The following is a 24,990-nucleotide window of genomic DNA, read 5'->3' as shown; positions in this document are numbered from 1 at the left end:
AGGGATGGGGTGAGTCTGGGAATGTGGACAGTGACAGGGACGTGATGAGGCTGTCACTCCTTGCCTGGGCTAGGGTGGGAGGATACCTGTAAACGGTCCCCTTGACAAGGCAATAAATAACTCTGACTTTCTTCTTGGACACCAGGGAAGGATTTGGGGGAATTCCTTTGAGAAAGGGTCAAAAGTTTGTTGTTGTTTTGTTTTTTTTTTTTTTTTTTTTAGAAAAAAGCAATGAGGAACTGGAAGGGGGTGGGGTGGGAGGTCAGGAATAATAAAAAAAAAAAAACTTCTTCCCCCCCCCCAAAAAAAAATAATTCTGGTTTAAATTGAAACCAACCAGCCAAACCTGGAGGCTGGGAGAGGGTGCTTGGCCATCCTGCCCACTTGGTGCTGCCCAACCTGTGGTGGTGGCACAGCCAGGAAAGCAGAACTGAGGTGACATCCTGGGCTGACACTTTGCCACGGGGGACGGGATCCTCACAGGGGACCACCAAGCCCAGCCCCATGCTGGCCCTGAGGTATGGGGCCAGCTGGTGGGCAGGAGCTGCAGAGGGAGGGGACTATGCTGGGGGCTGGGCACACCCCACTGTCTACCCTGCCTGCCCTGCCTGCTGACCACGCAGTCCTGCCCCGAAAGGTTAGGGTGGTAAAAATAGAGTGGGCCATGGGATGGAGGGCGGGTAGGAGGCACCTGACACCGCTGGCACGCCGAGGAGCTGTGGCAGCTCCGCTGGGGAGTGGGGACGCCAGTTTTTCGTGGGGACCTCAGCCCCGAAGGTTGGGGTGTTCCCGGTGTGGGATCAGCAGGTGGCATCACCGGGAAGAGGGTGACCTGGCTGGGGCTGGCCGGTCTAGGAGGTGCAGGGGGCCCCCGAGGGCAGCCCCCCCGGCTTCAGGCGCAGGCTGCCGGTCCAGCCCCGGGGGCAGAGGTTGAAGCTGTGGATGCCGGGGCTCTTGGTCCCCGAGTCTTCGGAGTCGAGGGAGACGTCCGAGTCCGACGGGGACCGGGAGGTGCAGCGCTTGGCCGGGGACCGCCCACCCACCACGGGGGATGGCAGGGGGCTCTTGGGGCTGGGGGACAGCCTGGGGACAGAGCAGGAGGACACGCTGGATTGCACCAGGAGTCTGCGACCCTCTGCCCAGGCAGCTCGAGGCATCCCAGGGGAGGTACAAAACTGGGGGACATCTGCCCGGGGCGATCGCAAGGGGCTTTTGTGTATGGGCGAGGGGGTGCCTAGGCTCCCGGGCACGTTGCTGGCAGCCTGCAGTGCCAAGGCTCTGGAGCCCTCCAGCCGTGCTGGCCGGGGGGACTGGGGCAGGCTGAGGGAACCGGAGAGGATGGAGATGAAGGGCCGGGAGCCCTCCGGCCCCGTGGCGCCGGGCTCGGAGCTTTTCCTGCGGGCAGCGTTGATGATGTTCCTGGCGAGCCGCGCCTGCAGCTGCCGGCTGGCCCGGGGGTCCGCTTCCTGCCTCAGCGGGGACAGGGACCTCTCGCTCCACGGAGGTGACATGGGAGATCCCTCGTCCAGCTCGGGCACGGAGGCTGGGCTGGCCCAGCCATCCAGGCTGCCCGGGCGTTGTGCCAGCCGGGGGGTCCAGGTGGGCGAGGCGGGAAGGGACGGCCGCCTTTCCTGGAGGGGGACAGAGAGCAGGTTAGTGCCAGGGGATGAAGGGGACAAAGCAAAGGGACAGGCACAGGATTGGTGCCAGGGCAAGCTTCATGCTGGCTCAGCCCCACAGGAGCAGTGAATGCATCTTCATGCATTGCACCCTCTGCAAGGGCTCCCCAAAAATGCATTTGCTTCTGCAATCCTTCCTTGCCAGCCAAAGCTGTCAGGGCAGACTGAGCCTAGAGTTAATCATCCCTGCCCAAAAATATGATTTGGGGCTTCTCATGACCTACAGCTTCCTAAAGCCTTGCTCTGGGTGAGGAACAGAGGTCTCCCTGCACTGCCCCCAGGGGTCCATTGCCCCTCAGCCAGCAGGAAAGAGAAAAGCCAGGCCTGGCAGTGCAGAGAGTGTATTCAGAAAGAGAGGGGGAAAATAGAGACACAGGAGAAATGAAAGCACATTTGAAAGGCAGCTTCTCACTGTGGGGAGAGAAGTGGGAGTGAGGGCTGGGCAGAGGGACAGCTGGATCTCAAGCATCAGGCTGAGCATCACCCAGCAGCCTTGCTATTGCCAGCCCTTCTCTGCCCAACACATCCTTTGCTCCCAGCCATGCCAAGCAGTGCTGCCTGTCCCCAGCTCTGGCACCGAGCGTGGCAAGAGGGAGGGCCCTGCAGTGTCCTTAGTCCCAGCATTGTGGAGCTCTGCCGTCCTTTCAGGGGTGTGGTTCTTCCTCTGTAGTGTGGAAACAAATAAGGACAGATCCCAAAGAAGCAGTGGAAGAGTCAGGAGCAGGCACAGTGAGGCAGAACAGAGGATCCCCTCTGGGTTTGCTTTGGTAGGAGACCAGTAGCAGCCAGCAGGATAGAGGGGCTGCAGGTGAGCAGGCAGAGCTGGTAGCTGCTGGGTGTGAGAGCTGGAAAGGCAGGAGGCAAGGAAAGGGTGGAGCCAGAGATGCTCCATAGAGCTTTCAGGTGAGAGAAGAGAGAAAGCACCGGTGGCCCCATGGGACAGGCTCACAACGGATCTTTGGGATCCCATGGGATCTGCACAACTCCTGCCACCTCCCTGAGACCCTTTGGCTCCCACTGTACCAGGAGCTTGGCAGTGCCCATCTAACCCAGTGTCCCAGCACTGCAGTCTCCCAGCTACTTCTTCTTCTTCTTTTTTTTTTTCTGTTTCCTTTTGGTTTTTTCCCCCTTTTTTATGATTGGTTTGCCTTTTGCCATACCCACAAGCAGTTAGGGAGGACTCGGCCAGTGGAGCGAAGCCTAAAACTTCCACGTTTTTCTCTCTGCCGTCACTACTTGTAGTAAAAGGAAGGTTTCCACACCTGTGGCTCGATGCCGGCGTTCCTGGTGGAGTAGGAGGGCCGGGGCGCCTGGAAGCCTGCCTTGGCTCGGGGTGGCAGCAGGCGGCACGGGGAGGCCAGCAGCACTTCGGCCGGGGCTCCTGGGTTGGCATGGCTGCTGTGATCCAGGGGCAGAGCCCCAGCCGCTCCGGGAAAGGGGTTGGAGGTGGTCTGACCAGCACTGGGCATGGCGGGGGGATGCCAGACTGGGGAAGGAGGTAAGGGAGAGGTCGGACAGGAAGTTTGCTGGGAGTAGGGGTAGGCATCAGGAAGAGAGGGTCTGGGTGGAGGCACCTCCTGGGGCATGGACCTAGCTGGCCCCTTGGATGGGGAGAGGATGAAGAGTGAAGACTGGAGCTGGTAGGGCTGGTGTTTGGAGATCTCCAGCTCCTTCTGCGAGACTTCATTCTCCATCAGGTTGCCACCATACAGAGACGCTGGGGGGGTTTTAGCAGGTCTGGAGGGACTCTTAGAGGGATGTCTGGAGACCATGGGTGACAGGCAAGCATTGACATCATACTTCCAGGAGGGAGGTAGGGACATTGTGGGTGATGGGGACCGCAGCAGCTCAGGCTGGGAGGGAGCTTCAATGACGAACTTCTCCATCCTGGACTGCCGGCGGGCAAAGAGCTCAGCCCCCTTCCCTCTGGCTTCAGTGAGGTTGTGGCTGGGCTGTGGCTTTGGCTTGGGCTTGATGGTAGGAGACTTGAGGCAAGACGACCAAGCTGGAGCATCATCAGCCACTGGAAGATGCTGCCCACTCCTAGCCATGCTGTTGGGGACAAAGTTGGCAGCTTCAGCCCCAAGGGCAAAGGACTCATCCTCAACACTGGGCTCCCCCTGCTCCTTCTGCTTCTTCCTGCTATCTGCACTCTGTACCAGGTCCAGCAGATCAGGGTTGGGGCCCAGCTTCGGCTTCTCCACGAAGGTGAACATAGGCTTTTTGCTGGCTCTACGAGCAGCTGATTCTTCCAGGATCCCTGTTTTGGGCAGGGGGTTTGGCCCACTCACTCCATAGCCCAGGGGGGCACCTGGCAGCACCTTCTGTTCCCAGGGAGGGTACAAGGCTGAGTAGGCAGGGGGTGAGCGGACACGGGTGAGTGGTGGAGGGCTACTCAGGGTCTCCGCATAGGTGGGTGGTGGGGGCAGCTCAGTGGCAGGGGGTCCCTGCTCAGGTTGGCTGCTGGCGGGGGATGTCTGGGTGCCAAAGGGTCTGGCTGTGCGGTTCTTCACGGGCTTGGGCTTGGCCAGGGTGAGGTGGACCTCATAATACTGCCGGTTCTGTGCCCCATTCTGCTGCTGGCTGGCTGGTGATGCTATCCCTGTGGCCGTCCCTGCTGGTGCACTGGGCACCTCGCTGGGCACATCTCCGGGCACTTCACTGTTCTTCCCCTCCTCGGGGCTTTGTAGCAGGACAGGAGTCGTCATGCTCGACGCCGCAGGGGCTGCTGCATCCTCAAGCCTCTCCACCCTGCTGGCTGCCCGCTCCTGCACACCGTTGGTGGCAGCCAAAGCCATGTTCTCCTTCAGGTAGACGCTGAGTGGGACTTGTTGGGCTTCTGCAGGCAGCTCCCGGCAAGGGGAGGTGTCCACCCGTAGCCCCTCTCCTGGGGTGCTGGGCTGGCCAGGCTCTGGCTTCACCCCCTGCCTCTCACCCTCCTCCATGGCTGCTGGCGGGGGCCGAGGTACGGGGCTCAGCGGCAGCGCCCCGCCGTGCCCAGCCCCGGTGAGCCCATCGACGCGCTGCTTGCGACGGTTGAACAGCAGCACGCCCTTGGAGCTGGGGGCGGGTGCCGTGGTGAGCTGCTCTGCGATCCTCTGGCTGCGTGCCTTCGCCTCCTTCAGCTCCTTCTCTGAGAGGCTGGCACTGCGGGAGAGACCTGGGCAGAAAGGAAAGTGAGGTCAGAAGGGCTGAGAGGGGGTGTGAGACTGCCAGGTATCCCCAGCAGCCCATCCCCTTCCCTGGAGAGAGATGCCCCAGGGCTGGGTTGCACAGGGGATGTTGCAGTCCAAAGGTGATGAGCAGAGCCCCCACCGAGATGCTGAACTGCAGCTCTGCACCTCAGGGAGACAGACGACAAAGACCGGGAAACACCCAGGACCTTTTCTCCCACTGTGCCCTGTATTTCAGCTGGGCTCTTTGCACCCACTGCAGTGACCGTATGGGAAAGGAATTTCTCCAAGGGCTTTCTCAGGTCTCAGGTTGTAGCTCACATAGGTTTGCCCACAGCTTGAAGAGGCAGTGGGTAGGGAAGGGGTCAGCACTTGTCTCCCAGCCCCTTGCCCCCAATCCCAACACGCTCAGCTCCGAGTGGGCAGGAAACCTCCTGGCAAGGCCGGTGGGTGGCCCCCATCTGGAGACTGATTTATGCAGCAACACGAGATGGCAGCAGCCGACAGAAGCTGTGCAGATCCTGACCCGCCGGACGCAAACACAGCAAGGAGCCAACCTCATGCCTTCGGAGGCCACTCTAGAACTAAAAGCAAAGTGCCGAAAGTCCAGTGAAAGTTCTGTGGTGAGCACCTGGAGTGTTGCTGGGCTTCTCGTCTGCTGGCCAAAAGGTCAGGGCACCAGCCCTTCCCGAAGGCCAAAGGGGTATGGAGCTGCCGGGAAGGCGTTTTCTCAGGGTGAGACATTTCCTACCAGCTCACCCCGAAGCACCTGGGGAAAGCCAACGGCCCACACCATGCCGAGGCCACTGCTCGGGGCAGACACTGCTGCAGAGCACCAGCATCACCCATCAAGTGTACAACCTGCTCCCCAAAGGTACTGCTGGGATGGCTGTGGTGGGCTGTCCCTCCTCCAGCCCCAGCAGGGAGGTGGGTGGCCAGGTCTGCCCACTCCTTCGGATGCTGCGAGCACCTGCTCCCCTTCCCATCCTTTCCCTTCTTCCCTTCATGTGTTTCTCATTTTCTTGCCTTCTGTGCCGTCTGGGAGCCTTCCAGGATATTTTCAGCAGTGGCTCAGCCTACAGCAAAGGAAGGGATGAATGACTAAGCCAAATCCTTCCAGCGAGCCCACGGTGAAGCAGGAAGGCTGTTGCAAGTTGGGCATCTTCTCTTCCTCACCCTTCATCCCTCCCACCTCCCTCAGCACACAACAAGTTCCTGCCCGTGTCCTAGCACCACCAAGGTGTGTAGGACGGACCTCCTGCCTGCGAGGACTGGAAGGAAAGAAGAAGGACGAGGGAGAAGGAAGACATCAACCTTTGAGCTAACCTTTGAGTTTGGACTGGGCATGGGGGAAAGGTGGCAGAGGTAGAAAAATCTCTCCTGGAGACAAGGACCCCGTCCGCAGCGGCGATGCCGGCGGCCAGCACCTCCCCCCGTTAGCGCCCGGCATTGTTTAGCGCCCGGGGTTCTATTTGCTTTGGCGGTGGCACAGAGCGGGGCCGCGGTTTCCTCTGGCCGGACTGGCTGGAGGGCGGCCAGCACCGCTGCTCCCGCTCCGCGGGGTCACCCCCGCCGCCTTTATCTCCGAAACAGAGGAGAAACACGTCCCAGGAGCTGTTGAGAAACAAGCCACAGGCTCCAGATGTCTGCGAGTTTCGTGCTCCGTGCCGAACATCCCTGCTTCCTCGGAGGCTGAGGCCGCCTAAGAAGCCAAGCTCTCGATGGAGCCATTTCGCAGCCTCTCCTTTTTGCTACTGCCTTTTAACAGCAACTGAGGGACCCTGGGAGATCTCCTCCGTGCTGGAGGGATGACTCAGCTCTTGGCCAGCCCATTCCTGCTTGGACTAGCCACCGGATGCGCCCCTACGTAGCTGTGAACAGCACCGGGATTTTGCCAGAGGCATCTCCATCCCTCGCTGCTGCTCCGGGCACAGACGTCCCTCCGGGACAGGGCATGATGCTGGGTGTGAGTTCCCCACCTGAAATGCCCAACTTGGCATCTGCTCCCAGCATCACCTTGCGGTCTCCCATCCCCTACACTCCTCTAGCAGCCCCTCTGCCCACCTGGTACCCACCATTCCTGGGCTGCTCCACCTGAACATGCTGGAAATTAATCCCTCAGGATGCTAACAGGGATGTTGGGGGTAAGAATTGCTCCTCACACCCAATGTTTATACATGGATGGAAGCCTGGGCTGGGGTCTTACTGGTCTTACTTTCCCCTAGTCCCAAGAAGATGCGAGGGAGCTCAATGAGCTGCAGATGTCCAGGTGCCAGGGAGGAGGAGGAGGAGAATGAGGAGGAGGACGAGGGATACAGGGCTGAAGGCAGGCACAGGAGGAGGTGAAAGAAAAGCTCTACATGGCTGAAGGCGCCAGAGGCTCACACAGCACTGGACACCAGCTTCCGCCCATTAACAGGAGTCCAGGCCAAAGCTGAAGGGTGATCAGCTCTTCTCGTACTCTTCCACTCTTCCTTCCTTCCTTCACACACCACACACTAGCTCACCACCACACTGCCCTTCGGGAAGGAAATGTCTCTCCTCTCCAAATGTCCCAGCTTCTTCCAAGAACAATGAATCCAGCTCTGCCAGCTTGCTCCACTGCTGTATCCCCACGCTAGGGGGTCCACCCCAGCCCCCAGCCCTGTGGTCCAGGGATGCCAAGGAAGGAGATGATGCTCAGGCCTCACAGTGGTGGATCCACTGAAACAGCAGTGACCAACAGCCCATGAGTGCTGTTTCAATGTAATGCACTGCAGCTCCAGCCAGAGGAGCCTATAGATCTCTACCTATATATTTATATAGGCACTTGCTCCCTAAGTTTCCCACTGCTCCAGGGGTGATTTCCAACCACCTCCCCCAAGTGCAGGGCTTAACAGCTTCTTACTAAGCCATCAGTCATCCTTCCTGCAGCACATACTGTGCTCTCTCCTCCAGAGTGAGGATGACGAGGGTGATGAAAGGCATTTTTCAAGTTCTCCCCTCCTGGCCAGATGGGGGAAAAAAAAAAATTCCTTCCATCTCAGCTTTCCATGCAAAGGATGAGTCCCCACACACAGTGCTACTGCAGAGCGTCTGAAGTGCAGCCAGTGAAGGCTGCAGTCACCATCCAACCCCAAATGATGATGAAAGATGTATCAGACCCTGCTTGTGGCCCACCCTGTCCTGATATGGACTCCAAGAGCTGGAATAATAGGAGAATTTGGCCCCAGATTGCAGGGAGGGGTGACACCCCAGGGCTCTCTGAGCTGACTGGCTCAGCATGGAAATTGCTGGACTCAATGTGGCTGCAGTGTCAGAAGAAGAAGTCAGTGACTTGGAAGTTGTCATCTTGCAGCTGTGGGTGGCTGCGAGCACTGGGTGTGGTGACAAGAAGTCCTCGTATGGAGAAGCTAAGAGGTACCAGAGGGCAGGTGGGGCCAGTGGAATGCAACAGGCCATGTGAAATCTTGGACTGAAGGCTTTCAGGTGACTCCAAAATCTTCAGCTGGGGCTCTGTCCCTAAACTGCTTCTACTTTGGATGATTAGCCAACCTGACACTGCAGCCCAGGATGCCATTGAGCCACCCTCTGCTCCCAGGGCTGTTCCAACATCAGGCAGAGCACAGATCAGAAACCCCAAATCCACCTTCACACAGCACAGCAGCTACCATCCACAACCGGCAGGCTATTTCCCCCCTTCCTGATCATCCCTTGGGCTGCAGCAAATCAACCCACACGGTGCCTCTTGCTGACAAAATCCCATTGGGAGAACCCAGCACTAAGCTGAGACCAAACCCTATCTGTCCAGAGGGACACAAGCCACCACCGTGTCACCTGCCTGCCACAAACCCGAATGCACAGCCACAGCCTGGCAGTGCTGGGGAAGGGGGGTGCTCCAGTGCTTTCACCCAGACACTGAGGGCTTTGGACACCGAGGAAATGTAAGCAGGTTTTTTGGCAGAGAAAGCAGCTGGCCTTTTGCCCCAGCTACAGCTGTGCAGGATTTTCTCTTTCTTTCTTTCTTTGTTTCTTTCTTTCTTTTTTTCTTTCTTTCTTTTTTTTCTTTCTTTTTTGCAGTGCTCTCTAACTCACACACATTTAAGTTCTGTGCTCCCCTCCTGCTCCCAGACTTATCCCAAATAACCTGCTGCTAGGAAAACAAGGAAGGTGGCACAGGCAGGCTGTCGAGTAAGCTAGCAACAGAGTTGATTCAAATGCAGGGGTTTTAAAATGACTCTTTTCTGCCTTGTTCCCACTTTCCTTTACCTCCAGGAACCTCCAGGAAGTTTCTACCTAGGCAGTCCCTGCAGACCCAAAACACTCCAGCTCAAGTGGTGGGTTTGTGGTGGGAGCAAGCTCTGCTGCCTGGCAGGGCACACCACGCTGGGCCTCTCCTCACTGGTGCCTTTGCCAGTGACAAAATCTGGCACAGCGAGAAAATTCGATGCGCTTGCAAGTTTTCCCTGTGCTCTGTTTGTGAGGGCTTTGCTGGATTTGGAGATCTTTGCCTCCTCCTGCCTGGCTCACAGCTGTGCCCCTGCTTTGCCCGGTACTCAGCATCCAAATCCTGCCCCAAATGGCCCCACAGTCTCCGAGCAGCAAACCCTGAGGCACCCATCTCCCACCCGGGGGGAGGAGGAGAAGAGGCTGGGGAGAGCGGTGTTAAATTTTAATGGAGGCTGGCTGCCCCTGCCCAGCCCTGCTTCCCTGAGGGGAAGCTGAGGGGATGAAAGGAGCAGCCCCAGCCCCACAGGCATCTACACTGAAGAAGAAGAGGCTGCTGCTACCACAAAAGTGGGGGCAGCATCTTCCCCTAGATGGCTAAAATTAAGATTTTAGCATTGCAAAAGGAGGCTGGAGTTGACCAGACCTTCTGACACCCTTCCACCCAGAGCACAGCTCAGCCCACCCCTCCCATGGCCAGGTACCACAGGGACCACATCCTGCTTCACAGGTGAGTCCCAGTTTCCCTATGCCTGCTCGTGCTTGGACTTGCCACGATACCTCCTGGGCTGTCAGGACCCAGTAACAGCCCTGCCAGGCTGGTGCCACAAGCCAGAAGAGCTGCTCTGGCCAGAGAAGGTCACCTGGCTCGGCTCGTCCCTGTCGGATGGACGGAGCGGGGAGGGGAGCGGGATGAAACGGGGCCTTTGCCCGTCTCTTGCACAACCCGTAAAGGATCCATCCCCCTGGCTGCCAAGCCAGAGGCACAGACCTCGTGTCCCCTGCGCGGGGTGGCACAGCCAGGGGAGATCAAGTCGTCGTCGAAGCGGGAGAGGGGACATTGCCTGGGAAGACGCTCTGCAGTGCTGGGAGCAGAGACCAAAGGGGGACTTCCAGATCCTCACGCTGTGCCCCCATGCCCCATGCCGGACCCCTGGGTGTGGGCAGAGGGAACCGACACCCACTCCCCTAATTTATAAAGAGAAACCCCACTCAGCCCTCCTCTCCCCCAGGGCTGTTTGCGACTCCACTCTCCTGCCCTTCACCCGCAATCAGCACCCCACGGGGGCTGCTGGGCGAGCACCTTCTGTCTGCCTTGCATCCTCATACCCCCTGTGCAGCCCCTTCCTCCCTCCCCTGCACTGCCAGCCCCTGGCAGCCCTGGACATCCCTCGATTCCACCGCCCCCGGCACCCCGTTCTCCGTTCCCACCCACTCCCACTTCTGCGCTGGCACCCCCCGGTCTCCCGGTCCCTGCCACGGCACCCCCCAGCCCAGCCCAGGGGCAGCCGCCGCCTCCCCAGCCCTACCCGCGGTGCCGGTGCCGGTGCCGCCGCCGCCCTTCGCAGCCCGACTGCACCGGGGAGGAGGCGGCGGGCAGGAAAGTTGCGGCAGCTCCGCCCTCGGAACGGGCCGGGAGGGGGGGGGATCAGCGGGAGGGGGCCGGGGCTTGGGGGTGATGGGTCCCGCCGGCCCTGCCCCTGCCAGCACCGCCTGCCCGACCGGACGGGACGGGTCACCCTTCCCCGGCGGCATCGGCAGCCGCCCTGCCGCCCCGGCTGCCCCCGGTGGCCCTGCCCTGCCGGTTCCCAACCCAGCTGGGGCTGCCGAGGTGAGAGCAGCCAGGACATCCCTTTGCCCAGCCCGGTGCATCCCCCTTGCCCAGTCTTGTGCGTCTCCTCAGCTGATGCTGAGCAATCTCCTTACTCCTGCCCACGACATCCCCATTATTCCTTGCTGGGGCTTCCCCTTTTCCCAGTCCAGGGCATCCCCCTGCCCAGCCCTTCACATCCCCTTATCCCATTCTGGGCCATCTTCCTTTCCTAGCCTGGGACATGCCACTATCCCATCTGGGGTATTCCCCTGCACAATCCTGTGCATCCCTTTATCCCTGCCCTATAAAATGCCCTTACTCACCCCAGCTTTATTCCTTCTTGGGGTATCCCACTTTTCCAGCCCTGCACATCTGCCTGGTCTAGCTCTGCACATCCCCTAAAACCAGCCTTGCACATTGCCTTACCCCAGTCCTGTGCACCCCTCTTACCTCAGTCCTCATCCCCCTTCCATCCTCCCAGTGCAGCTGGGGACCTGCAGCCACCTCAGGTTTCAGACACCAGTGAGGAAGCAGAGCCTTCCCTCGTTGCCAGTTTGCCTGAAGAGTTAGGGTGCTTGGGATGGGACAAGAATCCAGTGTCACCACCCTGGGGATTCCACCAAGAAGAGCACCAACAGCCCTCTGCCACAGGTGACCTGCTCCCAGTGACAAGGGGACCACAGTGCTGAGTGAGATGATTCCTGCAGGAACCAGCATCACCTCCCACCTCCATCACTGGGGCTGCCAAGCTCCCGGGCATGGCTGTGAGCAGGACCAGCCTCACCCTCTTCCCATGCCTGTCCACACCACAGGATGAGCTCTTGGCCTTATTTTTTTTGCCTTTCTAATTTCCTTTCTTCCTGCCCTTCTTTAATAATTTTTTTTTTTGGTGCTTTTCTGGTTTTTGAGGGAGGCTGGCACTGGCTTGGCAGCCCCCAGGGAGTGAAACCTTCCGTTTATTTGCACACCAGACAGAGAAACCAGTCCTGCCTCCTGCATCTGCCAGCCTCTACCCGGGGCTCACTCCCCAGCTCACTCCTAGAGGTGCCAACCAGCCGAGGCCGCTGTGCAGGATATTTGGGAGCAGCCAGCCTGGCCTTGGGCTGCTGGATGGGGACCAAAGGGGCACCCGGGTCCTGCCTGGGTGGGTCTGCACTGCTTGGCACAGGGTGGGGAAAGGGAGAATCTTCTTTGCTCCCAGCTCTTAAGGCCACCACAGCATGATTTTTGGTGCAGGTGGATGCACCCTTTTCATTCACAGGAGCTGTGTGGAAGAGGAGGGTATTTTATCCCTAGTCACCTACAAAGAGAAGAGGAACAAATCCCTGACACCTCCTGGGGATGCTCCTGCAAGCACCCTGCCACTGCTTGATGACATCTGAACGGGAACCTGCTCTTCCCTCCCTCCTCTGCAACTGTTCCTGCTCTGAACCAACCCTGGAGGGTTTTTGCAAGGTCCTGGCAATGCTCCCAGCGCTCAGGACCCTCAGTGACATCCTGCCTGGAAGCCCTGGAAAGTCTGACTGATCCCGCAGGCAGTGGCTGGTGGTGATCTCACTTGGAGGGGGAGGAAACGGGACAGACAAAGTCTTTCCAACAAACCTGTTGAGTTACTTTAAAATTCCAGTCTGGCAGCAAAAGTGCTGGATGGCTGCACGGGTTAGGAAAATGCTGAGCCTGGACCTGACCTTTCTCCACCGCAGATCTGCCATCCCGGAGCAGAGTGAGGAATGGGAAGAGTATTTGGATCCATCTGGTTTCAGCGTGCTGAGCTCTGAAACATGACGCCCGTATGGCCGGGAGAGCTGCTGGGGCAGCAGTGAGCCAAGGCGCTTGGCTGATATTCCCAGTCCTCATCCCTTCCCGGGAGCCGCTGGCTTTGAGGACACATGAGACTTCAAAAAGAAGCGGGGCGGCAGGGAGGGGAGGGGTGGGCACGACAGACTCCGGACACCGAGTTCGTTTGAGCATCCCTAGCCGCTCCCATCCCTCCCCATCCTGAGGGCTGCTTTGGAGAAACCAGGCTCTGAGTGGCAGCATCCGATGACGCCCTCCCATGGGGACAGCGACACGCTTGCCTCCCGGCCGCATGGCAGCTGAGATAACAGCTGGGCAGGAGCAAAATAGAAAGGGTGGAAGCAGAGTTTGAAAATACATCTGATGCCTGTAAGAGGAGGGGTCTAATCCTGCGGGAGCATCTATCTCCCCTGGGTGGGGAGGTCTGTGGTAACCCCATCTACGTGCCTGTATTTGTGTCACTGTAGCTGAAGGGACAGGCACAGAGGGCTGTGAAGTGAGGCAACGGCAGAGAGCATTGTGGAAGCAACCAGCCTGAAATAAAGTGCTTAAGTTTCAAAGCAGAGGCTGTTAGAAAGATGGCCCCAAGCCACATAACAGATGCTTGGTCATCCCTGCTCTGTCTGACTCAGGAGCAGTGCCCCTGTCACAGGCAGCACCCCAAGAACTGGCCCTGAGCAGGGCAGGGTCCCACTGAACCCCAAGGCCAGGATGAGGGCCAGGAAGCTATCTCACTTATGCCCCACTTGGGGTTCAGCTGAGCACTTGGACACTGTGGGAACTCACCCTCTGCCTTCCCACCCCCTTCCCGAGAAAAGCCACAGATTCCTCCTTATTTTTAGGGCCAGAGAGATCATCTCAAGCTAAAAAAGTCCCAGCAGCTCGGCCGGGAGCCTGGGACCTCTAACCCAGCAGAGATCCTACCCTGGGAAGAGCCAGGCATTCCCACCACCAAGCTGGGCAGCAGCAGCCCCAGCCCCAGAAGCAGAGCAGCACTTTTGGGGGTAGGGTAATGGTGGCCAAAGGGATTTTCTCTTACCTGCTTTCCTCGGCTCACTGGTGGGGTCAATGAGGACCCGTTGGATCTTCACCACTTTCCACTCCTGGTCGGAGTTAGCTTCGAGACTGAATGCTGTGGGGGGCAGCTCTAGGGCAGACTTGGGGCTTTTCTGGGGGGCTGCAGGATCAGTCACCAAGGCCAGGCTGCCATCATGCAGTGAGGGTCCTGTTGTGTTCCCATTGAGCCCCTCGGGCTGCTGCTGGCAGCTCTCATTTTCCTTCCCTCCCAGTGGCCCCATACGTTCCTCCTGCTGGACTGCCTCGGAGGCAGGAGCATCCAGGAGATGATGGCACCTCTGCCCTCCTCTGCTCCCTATCTCCTGCCAGCAGCTGGTGTCCCCCTCAGTGTCCCCTTCATCTATCACACAGACACATGGGATTTGTGCAGAGTCACCAGGCACGGGGTAGCTGGGCTGGGTTTTCAGACAGGGCTGCTGGAGCCTTGCCTTCAGCATCTTTGCCACTTGCCTACAGTGACACTCCACGGCCTTTCAAACCCAGTCTGTCTGGGTGAGCAGCTGGCTCCTCCCTAGCAGCATCTCTCGAAGCACAGCCTGTGTCCAAGAGGGAAGGTGGTCACAGGCCAGGTAGGAGCCCAGCTTCACTCTCCTTGCAGGCAGGACCAGGCACGATGCTACAGCAGCAGGCAGCTTCCAGAGCCTCAGCTGGAGGAATCTGCCTGGAGGACACACGTCACCAAAGAGGATTTTGTAGGAATTTCTCTTGTCCAGGTGGCCAGAGAAGAGATGCCTAAAGACCTGTGGAAAGGGAAGGGAACACTGAGGATACCTATGCATGAGGATGTTTGTACATAGGGATGGTTATGCATGCACTGAGTCCCTCTGGACACAGCCAGAAGAGTGGCTCCCAGTATTCCCAACCCTGAGCTAGCCCCATCAGGGTGAAATCCCTGAGATGCAAAAAATTCCTAACAGCTAATTTGGAAATCCCCCCCAACTGATTGCCCTCCCCCCCCCCAAACCACACTCACCACCCCCTACCCTCACCCATCTGTCCCCACATTAGGGACTATGGCTCAGAACCCAGTGCCCAGCTCCTTTTGCCGTAGGCACCCGAGTCTGTGGCCAGCTGCTGCTCGGGAGGTGGAAGCCTGTTCCATTAGGACAGGGTTTGCTCAGGGCTAGCAGGAGCCCCGGCTCCCACCTCCATCCGAAATTCCCAGCATCCTGCTAACGAGACTGTGTTTAACCATTGAGTGACTCACACGGCGCCAGGACAAGCACAGACAGAGCCACTCCCCTCTGCCGAGCACAAATCCTGCCGGGTGACAGCACAGGGACAGAGCTGGGAGAGGGGATGGGGAGAGGGGATTCCTGGGGCAGGACATGAGGTAGAGCATGCGGGGGAAATTCCTGCACCGTGAATCCTCTGCAGCCCCTCAGCATCACCCAGCCCCACTCAGCATCACCCAGCCCTGCTCAGCATCACCCAACCCCACTGTCACCCAGCCCCGCTCAGCATCACCCAACCCCACTGTCACCCAGCCCCGCTCAGCATCACCCAATCCTGCTGTCACCCAGTCCTGCTCAGCATCACCCAACCCCGCTGTGCTGCTCAGCGTCACCCAGCCCTGCTCAGTGTCACCCAGCCCTGCTCAGCATCACCCAGCCCTGCTCAGTGTCACCCAGCCCTGCTCAGCGTCACCCAGCCCTGCTCAGTGTCACCCAGCCCTGCTCAGTGTCACCCAGCCCTGCTCAGCATCACCCAGCCCTGCTCAGCATCACCCAGCCCTGCTCAGTGTCACCCAGCCCTGCTTGCTGCAAGGCAGGATCCTGTTGGGCATCCCTGCTGCTGGGAGACATGGAGCTCATGACACAGGGACCGTGATGGATTCCCCAACCCAACAGCTGGCCAAGGAGGAATAGCAATTCCTGCACAACCCAAAACCCTTCCTGAGTTATTGCAAAGGCCTTTCAGTGAAATGAGACAATGTACCAGGGTGAACTCAAGCAGCAGCAGCCCCTGCAGCTTCATCTGGGGCTCGCACAGCTTTGCTGCAAAACTTCCCCTGTCCTTAGCAAGTTACTTTGGAGGTGAAGGCAGGTTTGAGAACAATCAGTGAAAGCTTTGCTGCCAAGCAGGCACTCAGGCAGTCCCCAAAAGCAAGGCTGCCTTTTTTTTTTTTTTTTTTTTTTTTGGAATGCCCAAAGGAAACCTTCTGTTCTTTGTGAAATCCTTCCTCCTGCCTTGCTCTGCTGCAATTATTCAACATGGATTTACAATGAGTTCCGGGGTTGGGGGGGGAAATTCAATGTTTCTCTCTGAAAATGGAATCTCACCCTGCTTTTTACATAATTGAGGGCCCCAGTGCTTGCAGGAAGCCACCCACATCTTGCCTTAGAAACATGGCAAGTGGTGGGAGCAGGACGGTGCTGGCTTATCTCAAACGAGGATAAAGACAAAGTTGCTGAAAATATCCTCAGCCCAGTGCGGGTCGGCAGAGATCCTCTCAGAGTCTGTCCTCTCCCTTGCTCCCACCCTCTCGCCCCATCCGTAGGGAGAAGGTTTCTCAAGCAGCACGGCTCTCACCCATCCTACACCCGATCTGCCTTGGCTGGATGAGCCTGCACCACCCTGAAAACCACCTCCCAGAGCCACTCCCTTCCACCTCGGGAGCGCTTTCTGCAGATGGGCATATCCCGAGGACGGGCGCCCACGATCCCGGCGTCTCCAGGCAAACCCCTCCTCGGCGAGCCCCAAGCAGCGGCGTTCCCCGAGGACGGGGGGCCGCCCACGCCGCCGAAACACCGAGTCACGCATCTGCTGCCTCACGGGGGGCCCGCCCGAGCCTGGCACCGCGACGGCAGAGCTGCCGGCGGAGGAGCCGGTGGAGAAGCCGCCTTCCCCTTGGGACAGGGCTCTTGGGCTCTGCAACGGCTCAGGGAGGGAATGTTTATGGGTAAGGAGCATCTCCAGCAACAGCTGCGGGACTGATCCTGGCTGCTCTGAGACTGGCTGGGTAGGTCGGGCGTATGCACCCCGGGTGCATCGTTCCAGCTACGAGGAGCAGTGCTGCCAGCCACTGCCGCACAAGCAGGCTGGGATAAACCCCCTGCCCGTGCAGACCCCTGCAGGAAGAGTGAGGCCTGAGGGTCACTTTTTTGGGGATGATTTCAGGGGTGCAGCACCAAACTGGGGGAGTGGGGGATGCTCAAGTCAGGTACTGGTGCCCAGCTAACAGCCCCAGCAAACCATTGTCTGGCCGTGGTCGCCTCGGGGAAGTACTTCATACTCCTCCTCAGCAAGTCCCCACAAGCAGCAGTCCCTACAAGCAGCAAGTCCCTGCAAGAAGCTGCAAAATTATGCCAGAGCAGGGAACAATAATAATAATTAATAGTAATAACTGTACAAATACAAAAGTAATTAAATCCCCAAAGTGCTGAAATCTGGCAGCAGGGAGACCTTTTGCTCAGCTCTCTTTCCCTGCCCACTCGCTGGCGGGTGATGCACAGCCCTCCCCCCACTGCCTGCCTTTCTCACACCCTGCCACCCCCCTACCATTGAGGAAAGGAAAACTAAAGTTAACTTTCCACCTCCCACACAAATATTTTTGGCAGGCGTTGCTGGCATTCAGGCTGCCTAGCCCAGGGGAGACAGGACCTGAAGAAAATTTTCGTCTCTGTCTGCTGGCACCTACCAGGGAGACCACGGTGGCCTGGACTGGTTCTATGCCAGCCACAGTGCAGGGGCAGGAGGTGGCACCTCCAGGGGTGGACCTCCGGGACAGCCCTGGGGATTGCAGGTGGCCTGGCCACCGGTGTGCCATGGAGTAAGGGTCAGATTTGTACCCAGGCCGGGGCTCCATCCCTGGTTTCCCGTGTTGTCCCCAGGCACATCGCTGCCCGACGCTTGGTTTTCATCATCGTTAAACAAGCCGGGCCGGGCCGGGGGGGAAGGGGCGTGAAAGATGTCCCCAGCACAGCAGGAGCTCTCCGGTTTCCCGAGGTCAGGCAGCAGGTCGCTGTCACTCAGGCAGGACTCTGCTGTCCAGACTTGCACTCCCCAGCTCCAGTCACAAGATCAGCTCCATCCCTTTCCAAAATAGCCCAGCCACAATGTATAAATCTGGGGATCTTCACACCTTTCCCATGCCAGCAGCTGAATGTCCCCTTGGGGGCACCCAGTGGCACCTTCCCTCCACAGCACCTTCTCCACATGGCACCTTCCACCCCGTGGCGTCACACAGGGCGAGGAGCCTGGCTCAGCTGCATCCCCAAGGGGCAACCACACGTCCCTGGAAGGCCCTATGTTTCTTTAAGGGACTGCTGCCTTCACAGCTGATACAGGAGATGTCTCTGCGGTGTAGCTGTCACCCAGGCACTTGGAGCTGTGCCTGGACCACCCTGTGCCCAGATACTCTCCCATCTGCTGCAATCCAATATCCCTCCCTGGCTCCTTGGGTACCTGGTCAGGATGTGCTGCACAGCCACGTGCTGGGGTGAGGCATGGCAGAGCTGCCTGCAGGGTGACCCCCCTCTGTGTGAGCCCCTCTGCATGACCCCCACTGCTAAACCCCCAAACCTTGCAGGGCTGGGGCCAGCTGGGTGTCCCCCCGTGCCACCCTAACATCCTTTCATAGCAGACAGGGACGACTCCTAGCAAGGAGGGGATGGCAACGGGAGGGATGGGGCTGGGCAGTGAGGGATGGGTGGAGAAAAACCTTCTCCAAAGGACCCAAGAGGTCTCTGCAGGGGTCCAGCATCCAGGGAAGGGGGGTGAGGGAACCAGGATGGGATGTGATTGCTTCCCTGGAAATCCCTGTCAGGATGAAAGAAGAGATGGCAGGTCACCTCCATTGGCATGATAGGTCCCCAGTCTCACCAGGCCAGGCCAGGCCAGGCTGTGTCCCCAGAGCAAGCTCTGGCAGTGTGGGCAAGGATGGCTGCACCCCGGCTCAGGCAGGGGAGGCAGAGGCTGGCAGGCACTGCAGCCGGCAGCATGCTGAGGAAAACAAAAGCCTTTTGCAGCACTGATTTAGTACCTGGATGGAAACAGGGATGGAAAAAACAACATTCCTGAGTGCCTGTCCCCATCCAACCCCCGTGGTCTCCAGTGCCCCGGCCTGCCTGTGGGGACAAGGGGCTGCCGGTCCTGGCACTCAGATGCCCACAGTGAGCTGCACCCCCATCCCCTGCCATCAGCTGGTGGGGAGAAGCAGCAGGAGAAACACCCAGGGATAGCGTGGGGGCACTGGAGGAGTTGTCCTGACTAAGCAGTGAGGAGAGCAAGGGAAGAGGAGGACAGTGGCATCTCGGACAGCTGGACCACATCCGCTCTTTACTCCACCCCACACTGGAAGCAAGGTCTGGATGTGGCTGCAGGGGCTGCTCTGCTGCATGCAACATCCCATATCAAGCCCCAGTGGGTGTTTCCACCCCCTCCACTGCCCTGGCTCCCTGGGGGTGCTTTTTGTCTGGTTGCAGCACTCAGCAAACTTGCTCCCTTCCTCCCACCATTCAAATCACCTCCCAGCCTCAGGCTGGGGTGAGCTCCAGCAAACTCTGATGTTCCATGAGGAGTTACATCCATCAAACATCAGCCTGAGCACTCCAGCTGAGTGAAACTGGCCTTGCTCAGCCCTCCTAGACAGATTCAAATGTCAGTGGATCCCATCCCATCATCCCTAACAGGGCCAGCTGACCTGAGGGTCCCATATGAACCATCCCAGAAGCTGCCCACACCCTGGCTGCATGGCAAAGCCCTGCACAGGGCAGGTCATGGCTCTTTGTTTAATCTTGGACTTTCCCTTCAACTTCAGCTGTTGCATCTCTGAGCCTGAGGACAGCCCCTGCCTGGCCGTCACAGCTGCCTTCAGCCATTCTCAGTGCAGTTTTGGGAAACAAAGCAACAGATTTGTTAAGTGCTACAGACCCCAGGTCCCACCAGGTGCAGCCCAGTGCAAGCCAAAGGTGCAACCAAGGTGGGAAGGCTGTGCCAAGGGACCCTGGCTGCTGCTGCTTGGAGACACAGGCAGTCAGCTGGAGACCTGACAGATTGCTGTGGGAAGCCAAGGATGAAAATGCAGCTCAGCCTTTCCAAAGCTCAAATGAAATGTAAAATCAGAGAGGCCCAAGGGAAAAGACAATCAAGCTCTGGGCTGCAGAGCAGACCCAAGCAACACCACAGTCAGCTGGCTTGGCAAGCTGGGTACTGGCAGCTCCTGTCTCCCCATCTCCACACATCCCTGCCTGCCTTGGGCACCTCACCTTTGTTATCCACCACACAGGAGCAGCCCTGGCTGCACAGCCACCGGCTCACTGGCACAGCAGGTCCCACACCCAAATTTCCCCACAGAGCTCCAGCAGCAGATGCCAGAGGGAGGGCTGGCACCACTGTGCTTTCATGCCTTTCCTAAGTGATACCACTGAGCATTTGCTAGGGGGTGATGCCAGCTAATTAGACAAAATCCCACTCCTGGAGGTGAGCATGGAGGGCAGAGCAGCCTCCCATAAAGGGGCTGGGGCTGGGGCTGACTCTGCAGCGGGGTTGGGGCTCATGCCTCAGCCATGTCGGCCCCGGGGAGCTCAGCCTCAGCAAACAGAAACCACGACCCATTAACTAAGCAGAAAAAGCCACATGGGCTCAACAAGCCAGTCTGAGCAACCTCTGCCTATTCAGGGCCTGCCAAGCTCTGAGATTGACAGCCAGAACATCTCAGCCCTCCCGGGGTCCAAGGGCTGCTGAGCTTCCTGGGGCAGTGTGAGCCACTGCCTGAGTTCACAGCCACGTTTGCTGCTGTGGCAGCCTCCCCAGCTCCCCCCGAGCCGACAAAAGAGGGGCCAAGACCTGGGACTGCAGGGATCAGTGTACACAACCTGCCCACGCATATGTGCAAGGTCAATGGCTTGGTAGATGTTTGCCAAGCCTCAGCAGCCCTGTCCTCCACCCCACTCTCCTGCTGTGACCCCTCCACCTGCCATTCCTGAAGCCCTAAAGCCTGGAGGAGGCAAATGGGGACTGGGACTGGGCTGCTAAAAGAGGGGGAGCTGCTCCTTGCCAGCTCCCACACTCGCAGCCCTGGCCAGTCCCTTGGTCCCCAGCTCTGATTCCAGAGACACAGGATGGGACCTGAGAAGAGAGGTGGATGCACAAAGCCCGGGGACCACCAGGATAAAGGACATTTTAGTAGAGCAGTGAGAAAATAGGGAGTGAGTGCACCCGAGTGCAGGGTCTGGCCCCTCCAAGCCCCACGGGCAGTGTTCGGATCTGTCCATGGGAAACAAAGAGCATCCCGGGGAGGGGACTGTTTTCTTTCCAGCCCAGGAAAGCAGCCAAACCCCAGCACATGCCCGTTCCCAAGGCCTTGGCTCCAACGGCACAGCAGGCTGGTGGCCATGGGACATGAGGTTTGCTCCCATCCGGCTCGCCCAAGGCTGCAAGGGTGGAGGCAGACAAGGCAGGAGAGCAGAGTTCCCGAGGCCAGGACACGGCCATCAACCATCACTACTTGGAGGAGTCCCCCGTGTGCAATTTGCAGTGCAGCGGGAAACGGGCAGGAGGTGGAAGGGGAAGGGTGCAACTGGGCAGCGTTTTAGGATGGGGCTCTGCACGCATGAGCGACAGAAGCAGTGTGTGCGTGTCTGCATGTCTGCCTGTGTGTCTGCCTGTGTGTCTGTGTGCCTGCGTCTCTGTCTGTGTGCCTGTGCCTGTGTCCGTGTCTCTGTGTGTGTGTTCCCAGCAGCCTGACTCTCGTTCCAGCAAAAGTCCTTGTGCAGTAGGAATAAACACGCCGAGGACACATCCAAGCCAGAGCAAACAGCCCCTGACCGAGCCGCTCTCTCTCAACCCTCTGTTTTCTTTCTCCGCTTTTCCTATCCTTTCTTAACCCCTTCGAGAGCCCACGAGACCAACACTGGAAGCCTTGGGAGCTGCTGGAGCCAAACGCTGCAGACCCCGGAGGAAGGTTGTCCCTGGGGGGAACACAATGGGGGTGCCTGGCTCCCCTCCTCCCAGGGCACAGGGCTGGCTCATCCTTTCCCGAGACCCTCTGCCCAGCGCTGCTCTCTTTCTTCTTCCCTCACCCTCCAGCACAGTCCCGTGGCAGCTCATCCTCTCCCCAGAAGCTCCTGGGGAAAAGGGCTGCTCCCCACTCCAAATTCCTATCCCACCCCAGACATGGGCAGGCTGTACGCTGGCAGGGAGGCACCACATCCCGGGCAGGTCCAAGGAGCCAAGAGGGGAAAACACGGGAAAAACATGCCAGGAGTCTCGAGAAGCCCCCCTCCACTCTCCACTCTGCTCGAAGAGACCCTTCGGCTCTGGAGTCTGTCAATACACACGCCAGAGGTTCACATCCTGTGACACCTCCCTGTCCCTGCAAGCATCAAGAGCTGTCCCTGACCAGCATCCTGCTGGGACAGTCACAGAGCCCAGGATAACTCCAGTAAGCCCAGAGATGCTCGTACTCACCCTGCTCACCTCTATCCCCTTCTCTTTCCTCCCGTGGGGAACCAAAGCTCTCTGCTCTCCCTCTGCTCCAGGGGGGTCAAATCCATTGTCCTCCTGCAGTGGCCGGGCCCGGGGGTCCCGGCTGGGAGCTGGGGCCCAGCAGCGCCCCGGTCTCCTCCTCTGCTCTCCTCCAGCCACACGGCGCAGGGCAGGGTGAACGGGGGGGAGAGGGGCGGGAGGAAGGGAGTGGGGAAATGAAACTTTAATAGCACAGAGCCCCTTTTGTTTCCCAGCATATGGGATATTTCATACATGCTGAAGGCATTAACCACCTATATTCTTCAAGCACTCGCAGCGGCTGGGAGCATGGCCCCGCGCCCGCCTCGGGGGTATGGTGTCTGTCCCGGGGGGTTGGAGCCGGCAGCGAGCGGCCCCTCTGCCCCGACACCCCTCCCTGCAGGGGGAGAATCCTTCATTCCAGCCTGGAAAACTGCTCGGTTTCGCCAGGGTAACCCCCTGCAGGATTCCATCCCCCTTAAAAGTGCAGTCAACCCCCCCTGCCCCAGCCCAAGGCCAAGGAAAGGGGTGTCCCTGTTTTGGGGTCTTCACCCATGGGGTGGAACTGGGCCTGCCATCCCTGAGGGTTTGAGACCCCAGACATCCCTCCCATCCCAGGGATGTGGCAGAGCCCCATGATTCCCTGGAGCTGTGAATAATGGTGGCAGAGAGGGGCTGGGGAGGGCTGGCAGTGTCCCTTCCCGCATCCCAGAGAGCAGCAAGCAGGCAAGGTGTGGGTAGGGAAGGACTGGAAAAGGTCCATATTGGATGTCCTGATGATGTTCATCCCTTTCCCTTCAAGGCACCTGGGGACAAACCACGGTGCCTGTAAAAAGTGCTGATACCACTTTAGCGGGCAGCAAAGAGACACCTCCATGTCCCTCGCACAGATGGTGGCTGTCACTGCTCTCTGCAGATCCCACCAGTCCCCTCGATGTTGGATGGGGCCAGCTGGGGTCCCCGGCATTGCATCCCTCCTTTATTTCCATAAAACAGATATTAACTTCGACCTGCTGGTCAGGAGAGGACAACAGCTGGTGGAAAACCTCCAAGTAGGGTGTGTTGTTTCCCACAAATTGTGTGGACCCCTCAGCACTGGGGCTCTTCAGACAACCTCCCCCTCTGCCTGGGCACCCACCAGGGCTCCCAAAGTGGGTTCCTCTTCCCCAGCCCTCATATTCTTGGTCAGCCAGTGGAGGAAGGCATCAGCCCAGCTTGGCCAGGGTTGAAGGGAGATGTTGTCCATCCTGTGGGGCCACAGCTCAGCCTGTCCTCGAACATCCTGGCCCACGCTGCACAGGGTGCAGGGTAAATGGGTGCTTTGTCCAGCCTTTATCCAGTCACACTCTGATTTGAAATAAAGCCCACAGCCAGTAAAAGGCCTTTATGGCTCTTCAGAGCTCGTAAACCTGCAGCGCCGGCGGATGGGGGCCAGCTGATTGGGGGCCGCCGGGAAAATTTATTGCAGATTTTGGTAAGTGAAACATTACAGCTCTGTGAGCCCCGGGAATGGATTGTGGAGCAGATCCCAGCGGCAGGGACAGAACAAGGCATGCTTTATTGGGGGAGGGAAAGGGAGGGCTTGCAGGTCTCACCCAGACCTGTGGTTAACATCAACCCAATTTTAGACCTGAAGGCGAGGCACAGTCAGGATCCAGAAGCCCTGGCGTGAGGATGGATCCAGGCTGCATCTCCTCTAGGCACCAGGCTGCGCTGCCCCAGGATGCAGGCAATCCCCACCAGCATCCCCCGGGGGTGGTGGTGAGCTGGGCTGTGCTGGCACCTCCTTATGCCGCAGCCTCTGGCTCCGTGGGTGACCTTGTGGCAAGGCTCTGCCGTGGGGCAGGAAGAGCCAGGACGGGGCGGCTGAGCTTGTCGTGGGAGCCAGGAGAATTTGGAGAGAATGAGAGGAAGCGGCCGGGGTGGGGAGCGTGCGAGGGAAGGCGGGTAGCAGGAGGGAAGGCATTTTTTCCTTGCCAGTGTCTTGGCTGCTTCGGTGTGAACTGCTATAAATTTGCTCCTTATCTCTTGGGCCATTTAATGTTTTCATGAAAAGAAAATAGTCTGCAGGAAAAAAAAAAAATCGCTGATAAAATATCCCTTTGGCGTTGGGAGGAATGTTAAACGTCTCTAATCAGCGGGGGCTGGGGCTCGGGGCACTCCCGGGAGCTGGCAAGGAGCTGGGAAGTTGTGGGGATGAGGCAATGCCTGGAACAGACTGGCTCAGTGCCCACCGGGGGGGGTCAGCATCTGCGCCCCTGGGTGCCCCTTGCTTCATGAGACTGGAGGGCTGGAAGGAGGTGAATGTGGTAGCTGGTGTGGGACAGCAGCAGATACAGCTCCAGCCACACCACCCAGCAGGCTCTGGCACCTCACGGTGAACAAATTAAACCAAATACTACCAGAAATTGGGAATCTTGGGGGGAAAATTCTGTTAGAATAGGGATATGGAGCCAAATCCATCTTGGTTACTGCTTAGGAACAGGCAGGGGACAGGGATCCACAAGGTGGCTTAGCATCTCCAGCACCTGTAGCCCTTGCCTGCACTCATACCCATGCAGAAGCGAGCATGGAGTGCCAAAAGCCCCACACAGCTGGAAGCATCCTGCCCATCCTTCCCCAGGAGTCCTGGCCCAGGGTCAAGCTGCTCTTTTGATGCAAAAGTGAATCCTGAAAGAGCTTCCCAAAGCACAACCCTGTTTTCATGCCAGGTTGGGCAGGATGGCAAGAATCCCCCTAAGAACATCCCACCTGCTCCCGTGCTTGCTCCCATCCTTGCTCCTTATGCAGTCTGGGG

The 24,990-nt window shown here is 58.6% G+C and overlaps 1 protein-coding gene across 1 annotated transcript in view; it reads right to left on the bottom strand.

Annotated features, from left to right (window-relative positions):
- Positions 1-851: 851 nt before the first annotated feature.
- SYNPO (synaptopodin) overlaps positions 852-24,990 on the bottom strand; it is a 31,735-nt gene continuing 7,596 nt past the window's right edge. The window contains exons 4-7 of the mRNA XM_054389360.1: positions 16,368-16,616; positions 13,708-13,987; positions 2,942-4,839; positions 852-1,631 (exon numbers count right to left, since the gene is read on the bottom strand). Coding sequence (XP_054245335.1) covers positions 852-1,631; positions 2,942-4,839; positions 13,708-13,987; positions 16,368-16,616 — 3,207 coding nt within the window. The remainder of the gene's footprint in view (positions 1,632-2,941; positions 4,840-13,707; positions 13,988-16,367; positions 16,617-24,990) is intronic.

This window comes from Indicator indicator, chromosome 18 (genome assembly GCF_027791375.1).
Source record: "Indicator indicator isolate 239-I01 chromosome 18, UM_Iind_1.1, whole genome shotgun sequence".
Lineage (NCBI taxonomy): Eukaryota > Metazoa > Chordata > Aves > Piciformes > Indicatoridae > Indicator > Indicator indicator.
Note: the sequence above shows the minus strand (reverse complement) of the source record. Positions and strands in the feature narration are given on the sequence as shown.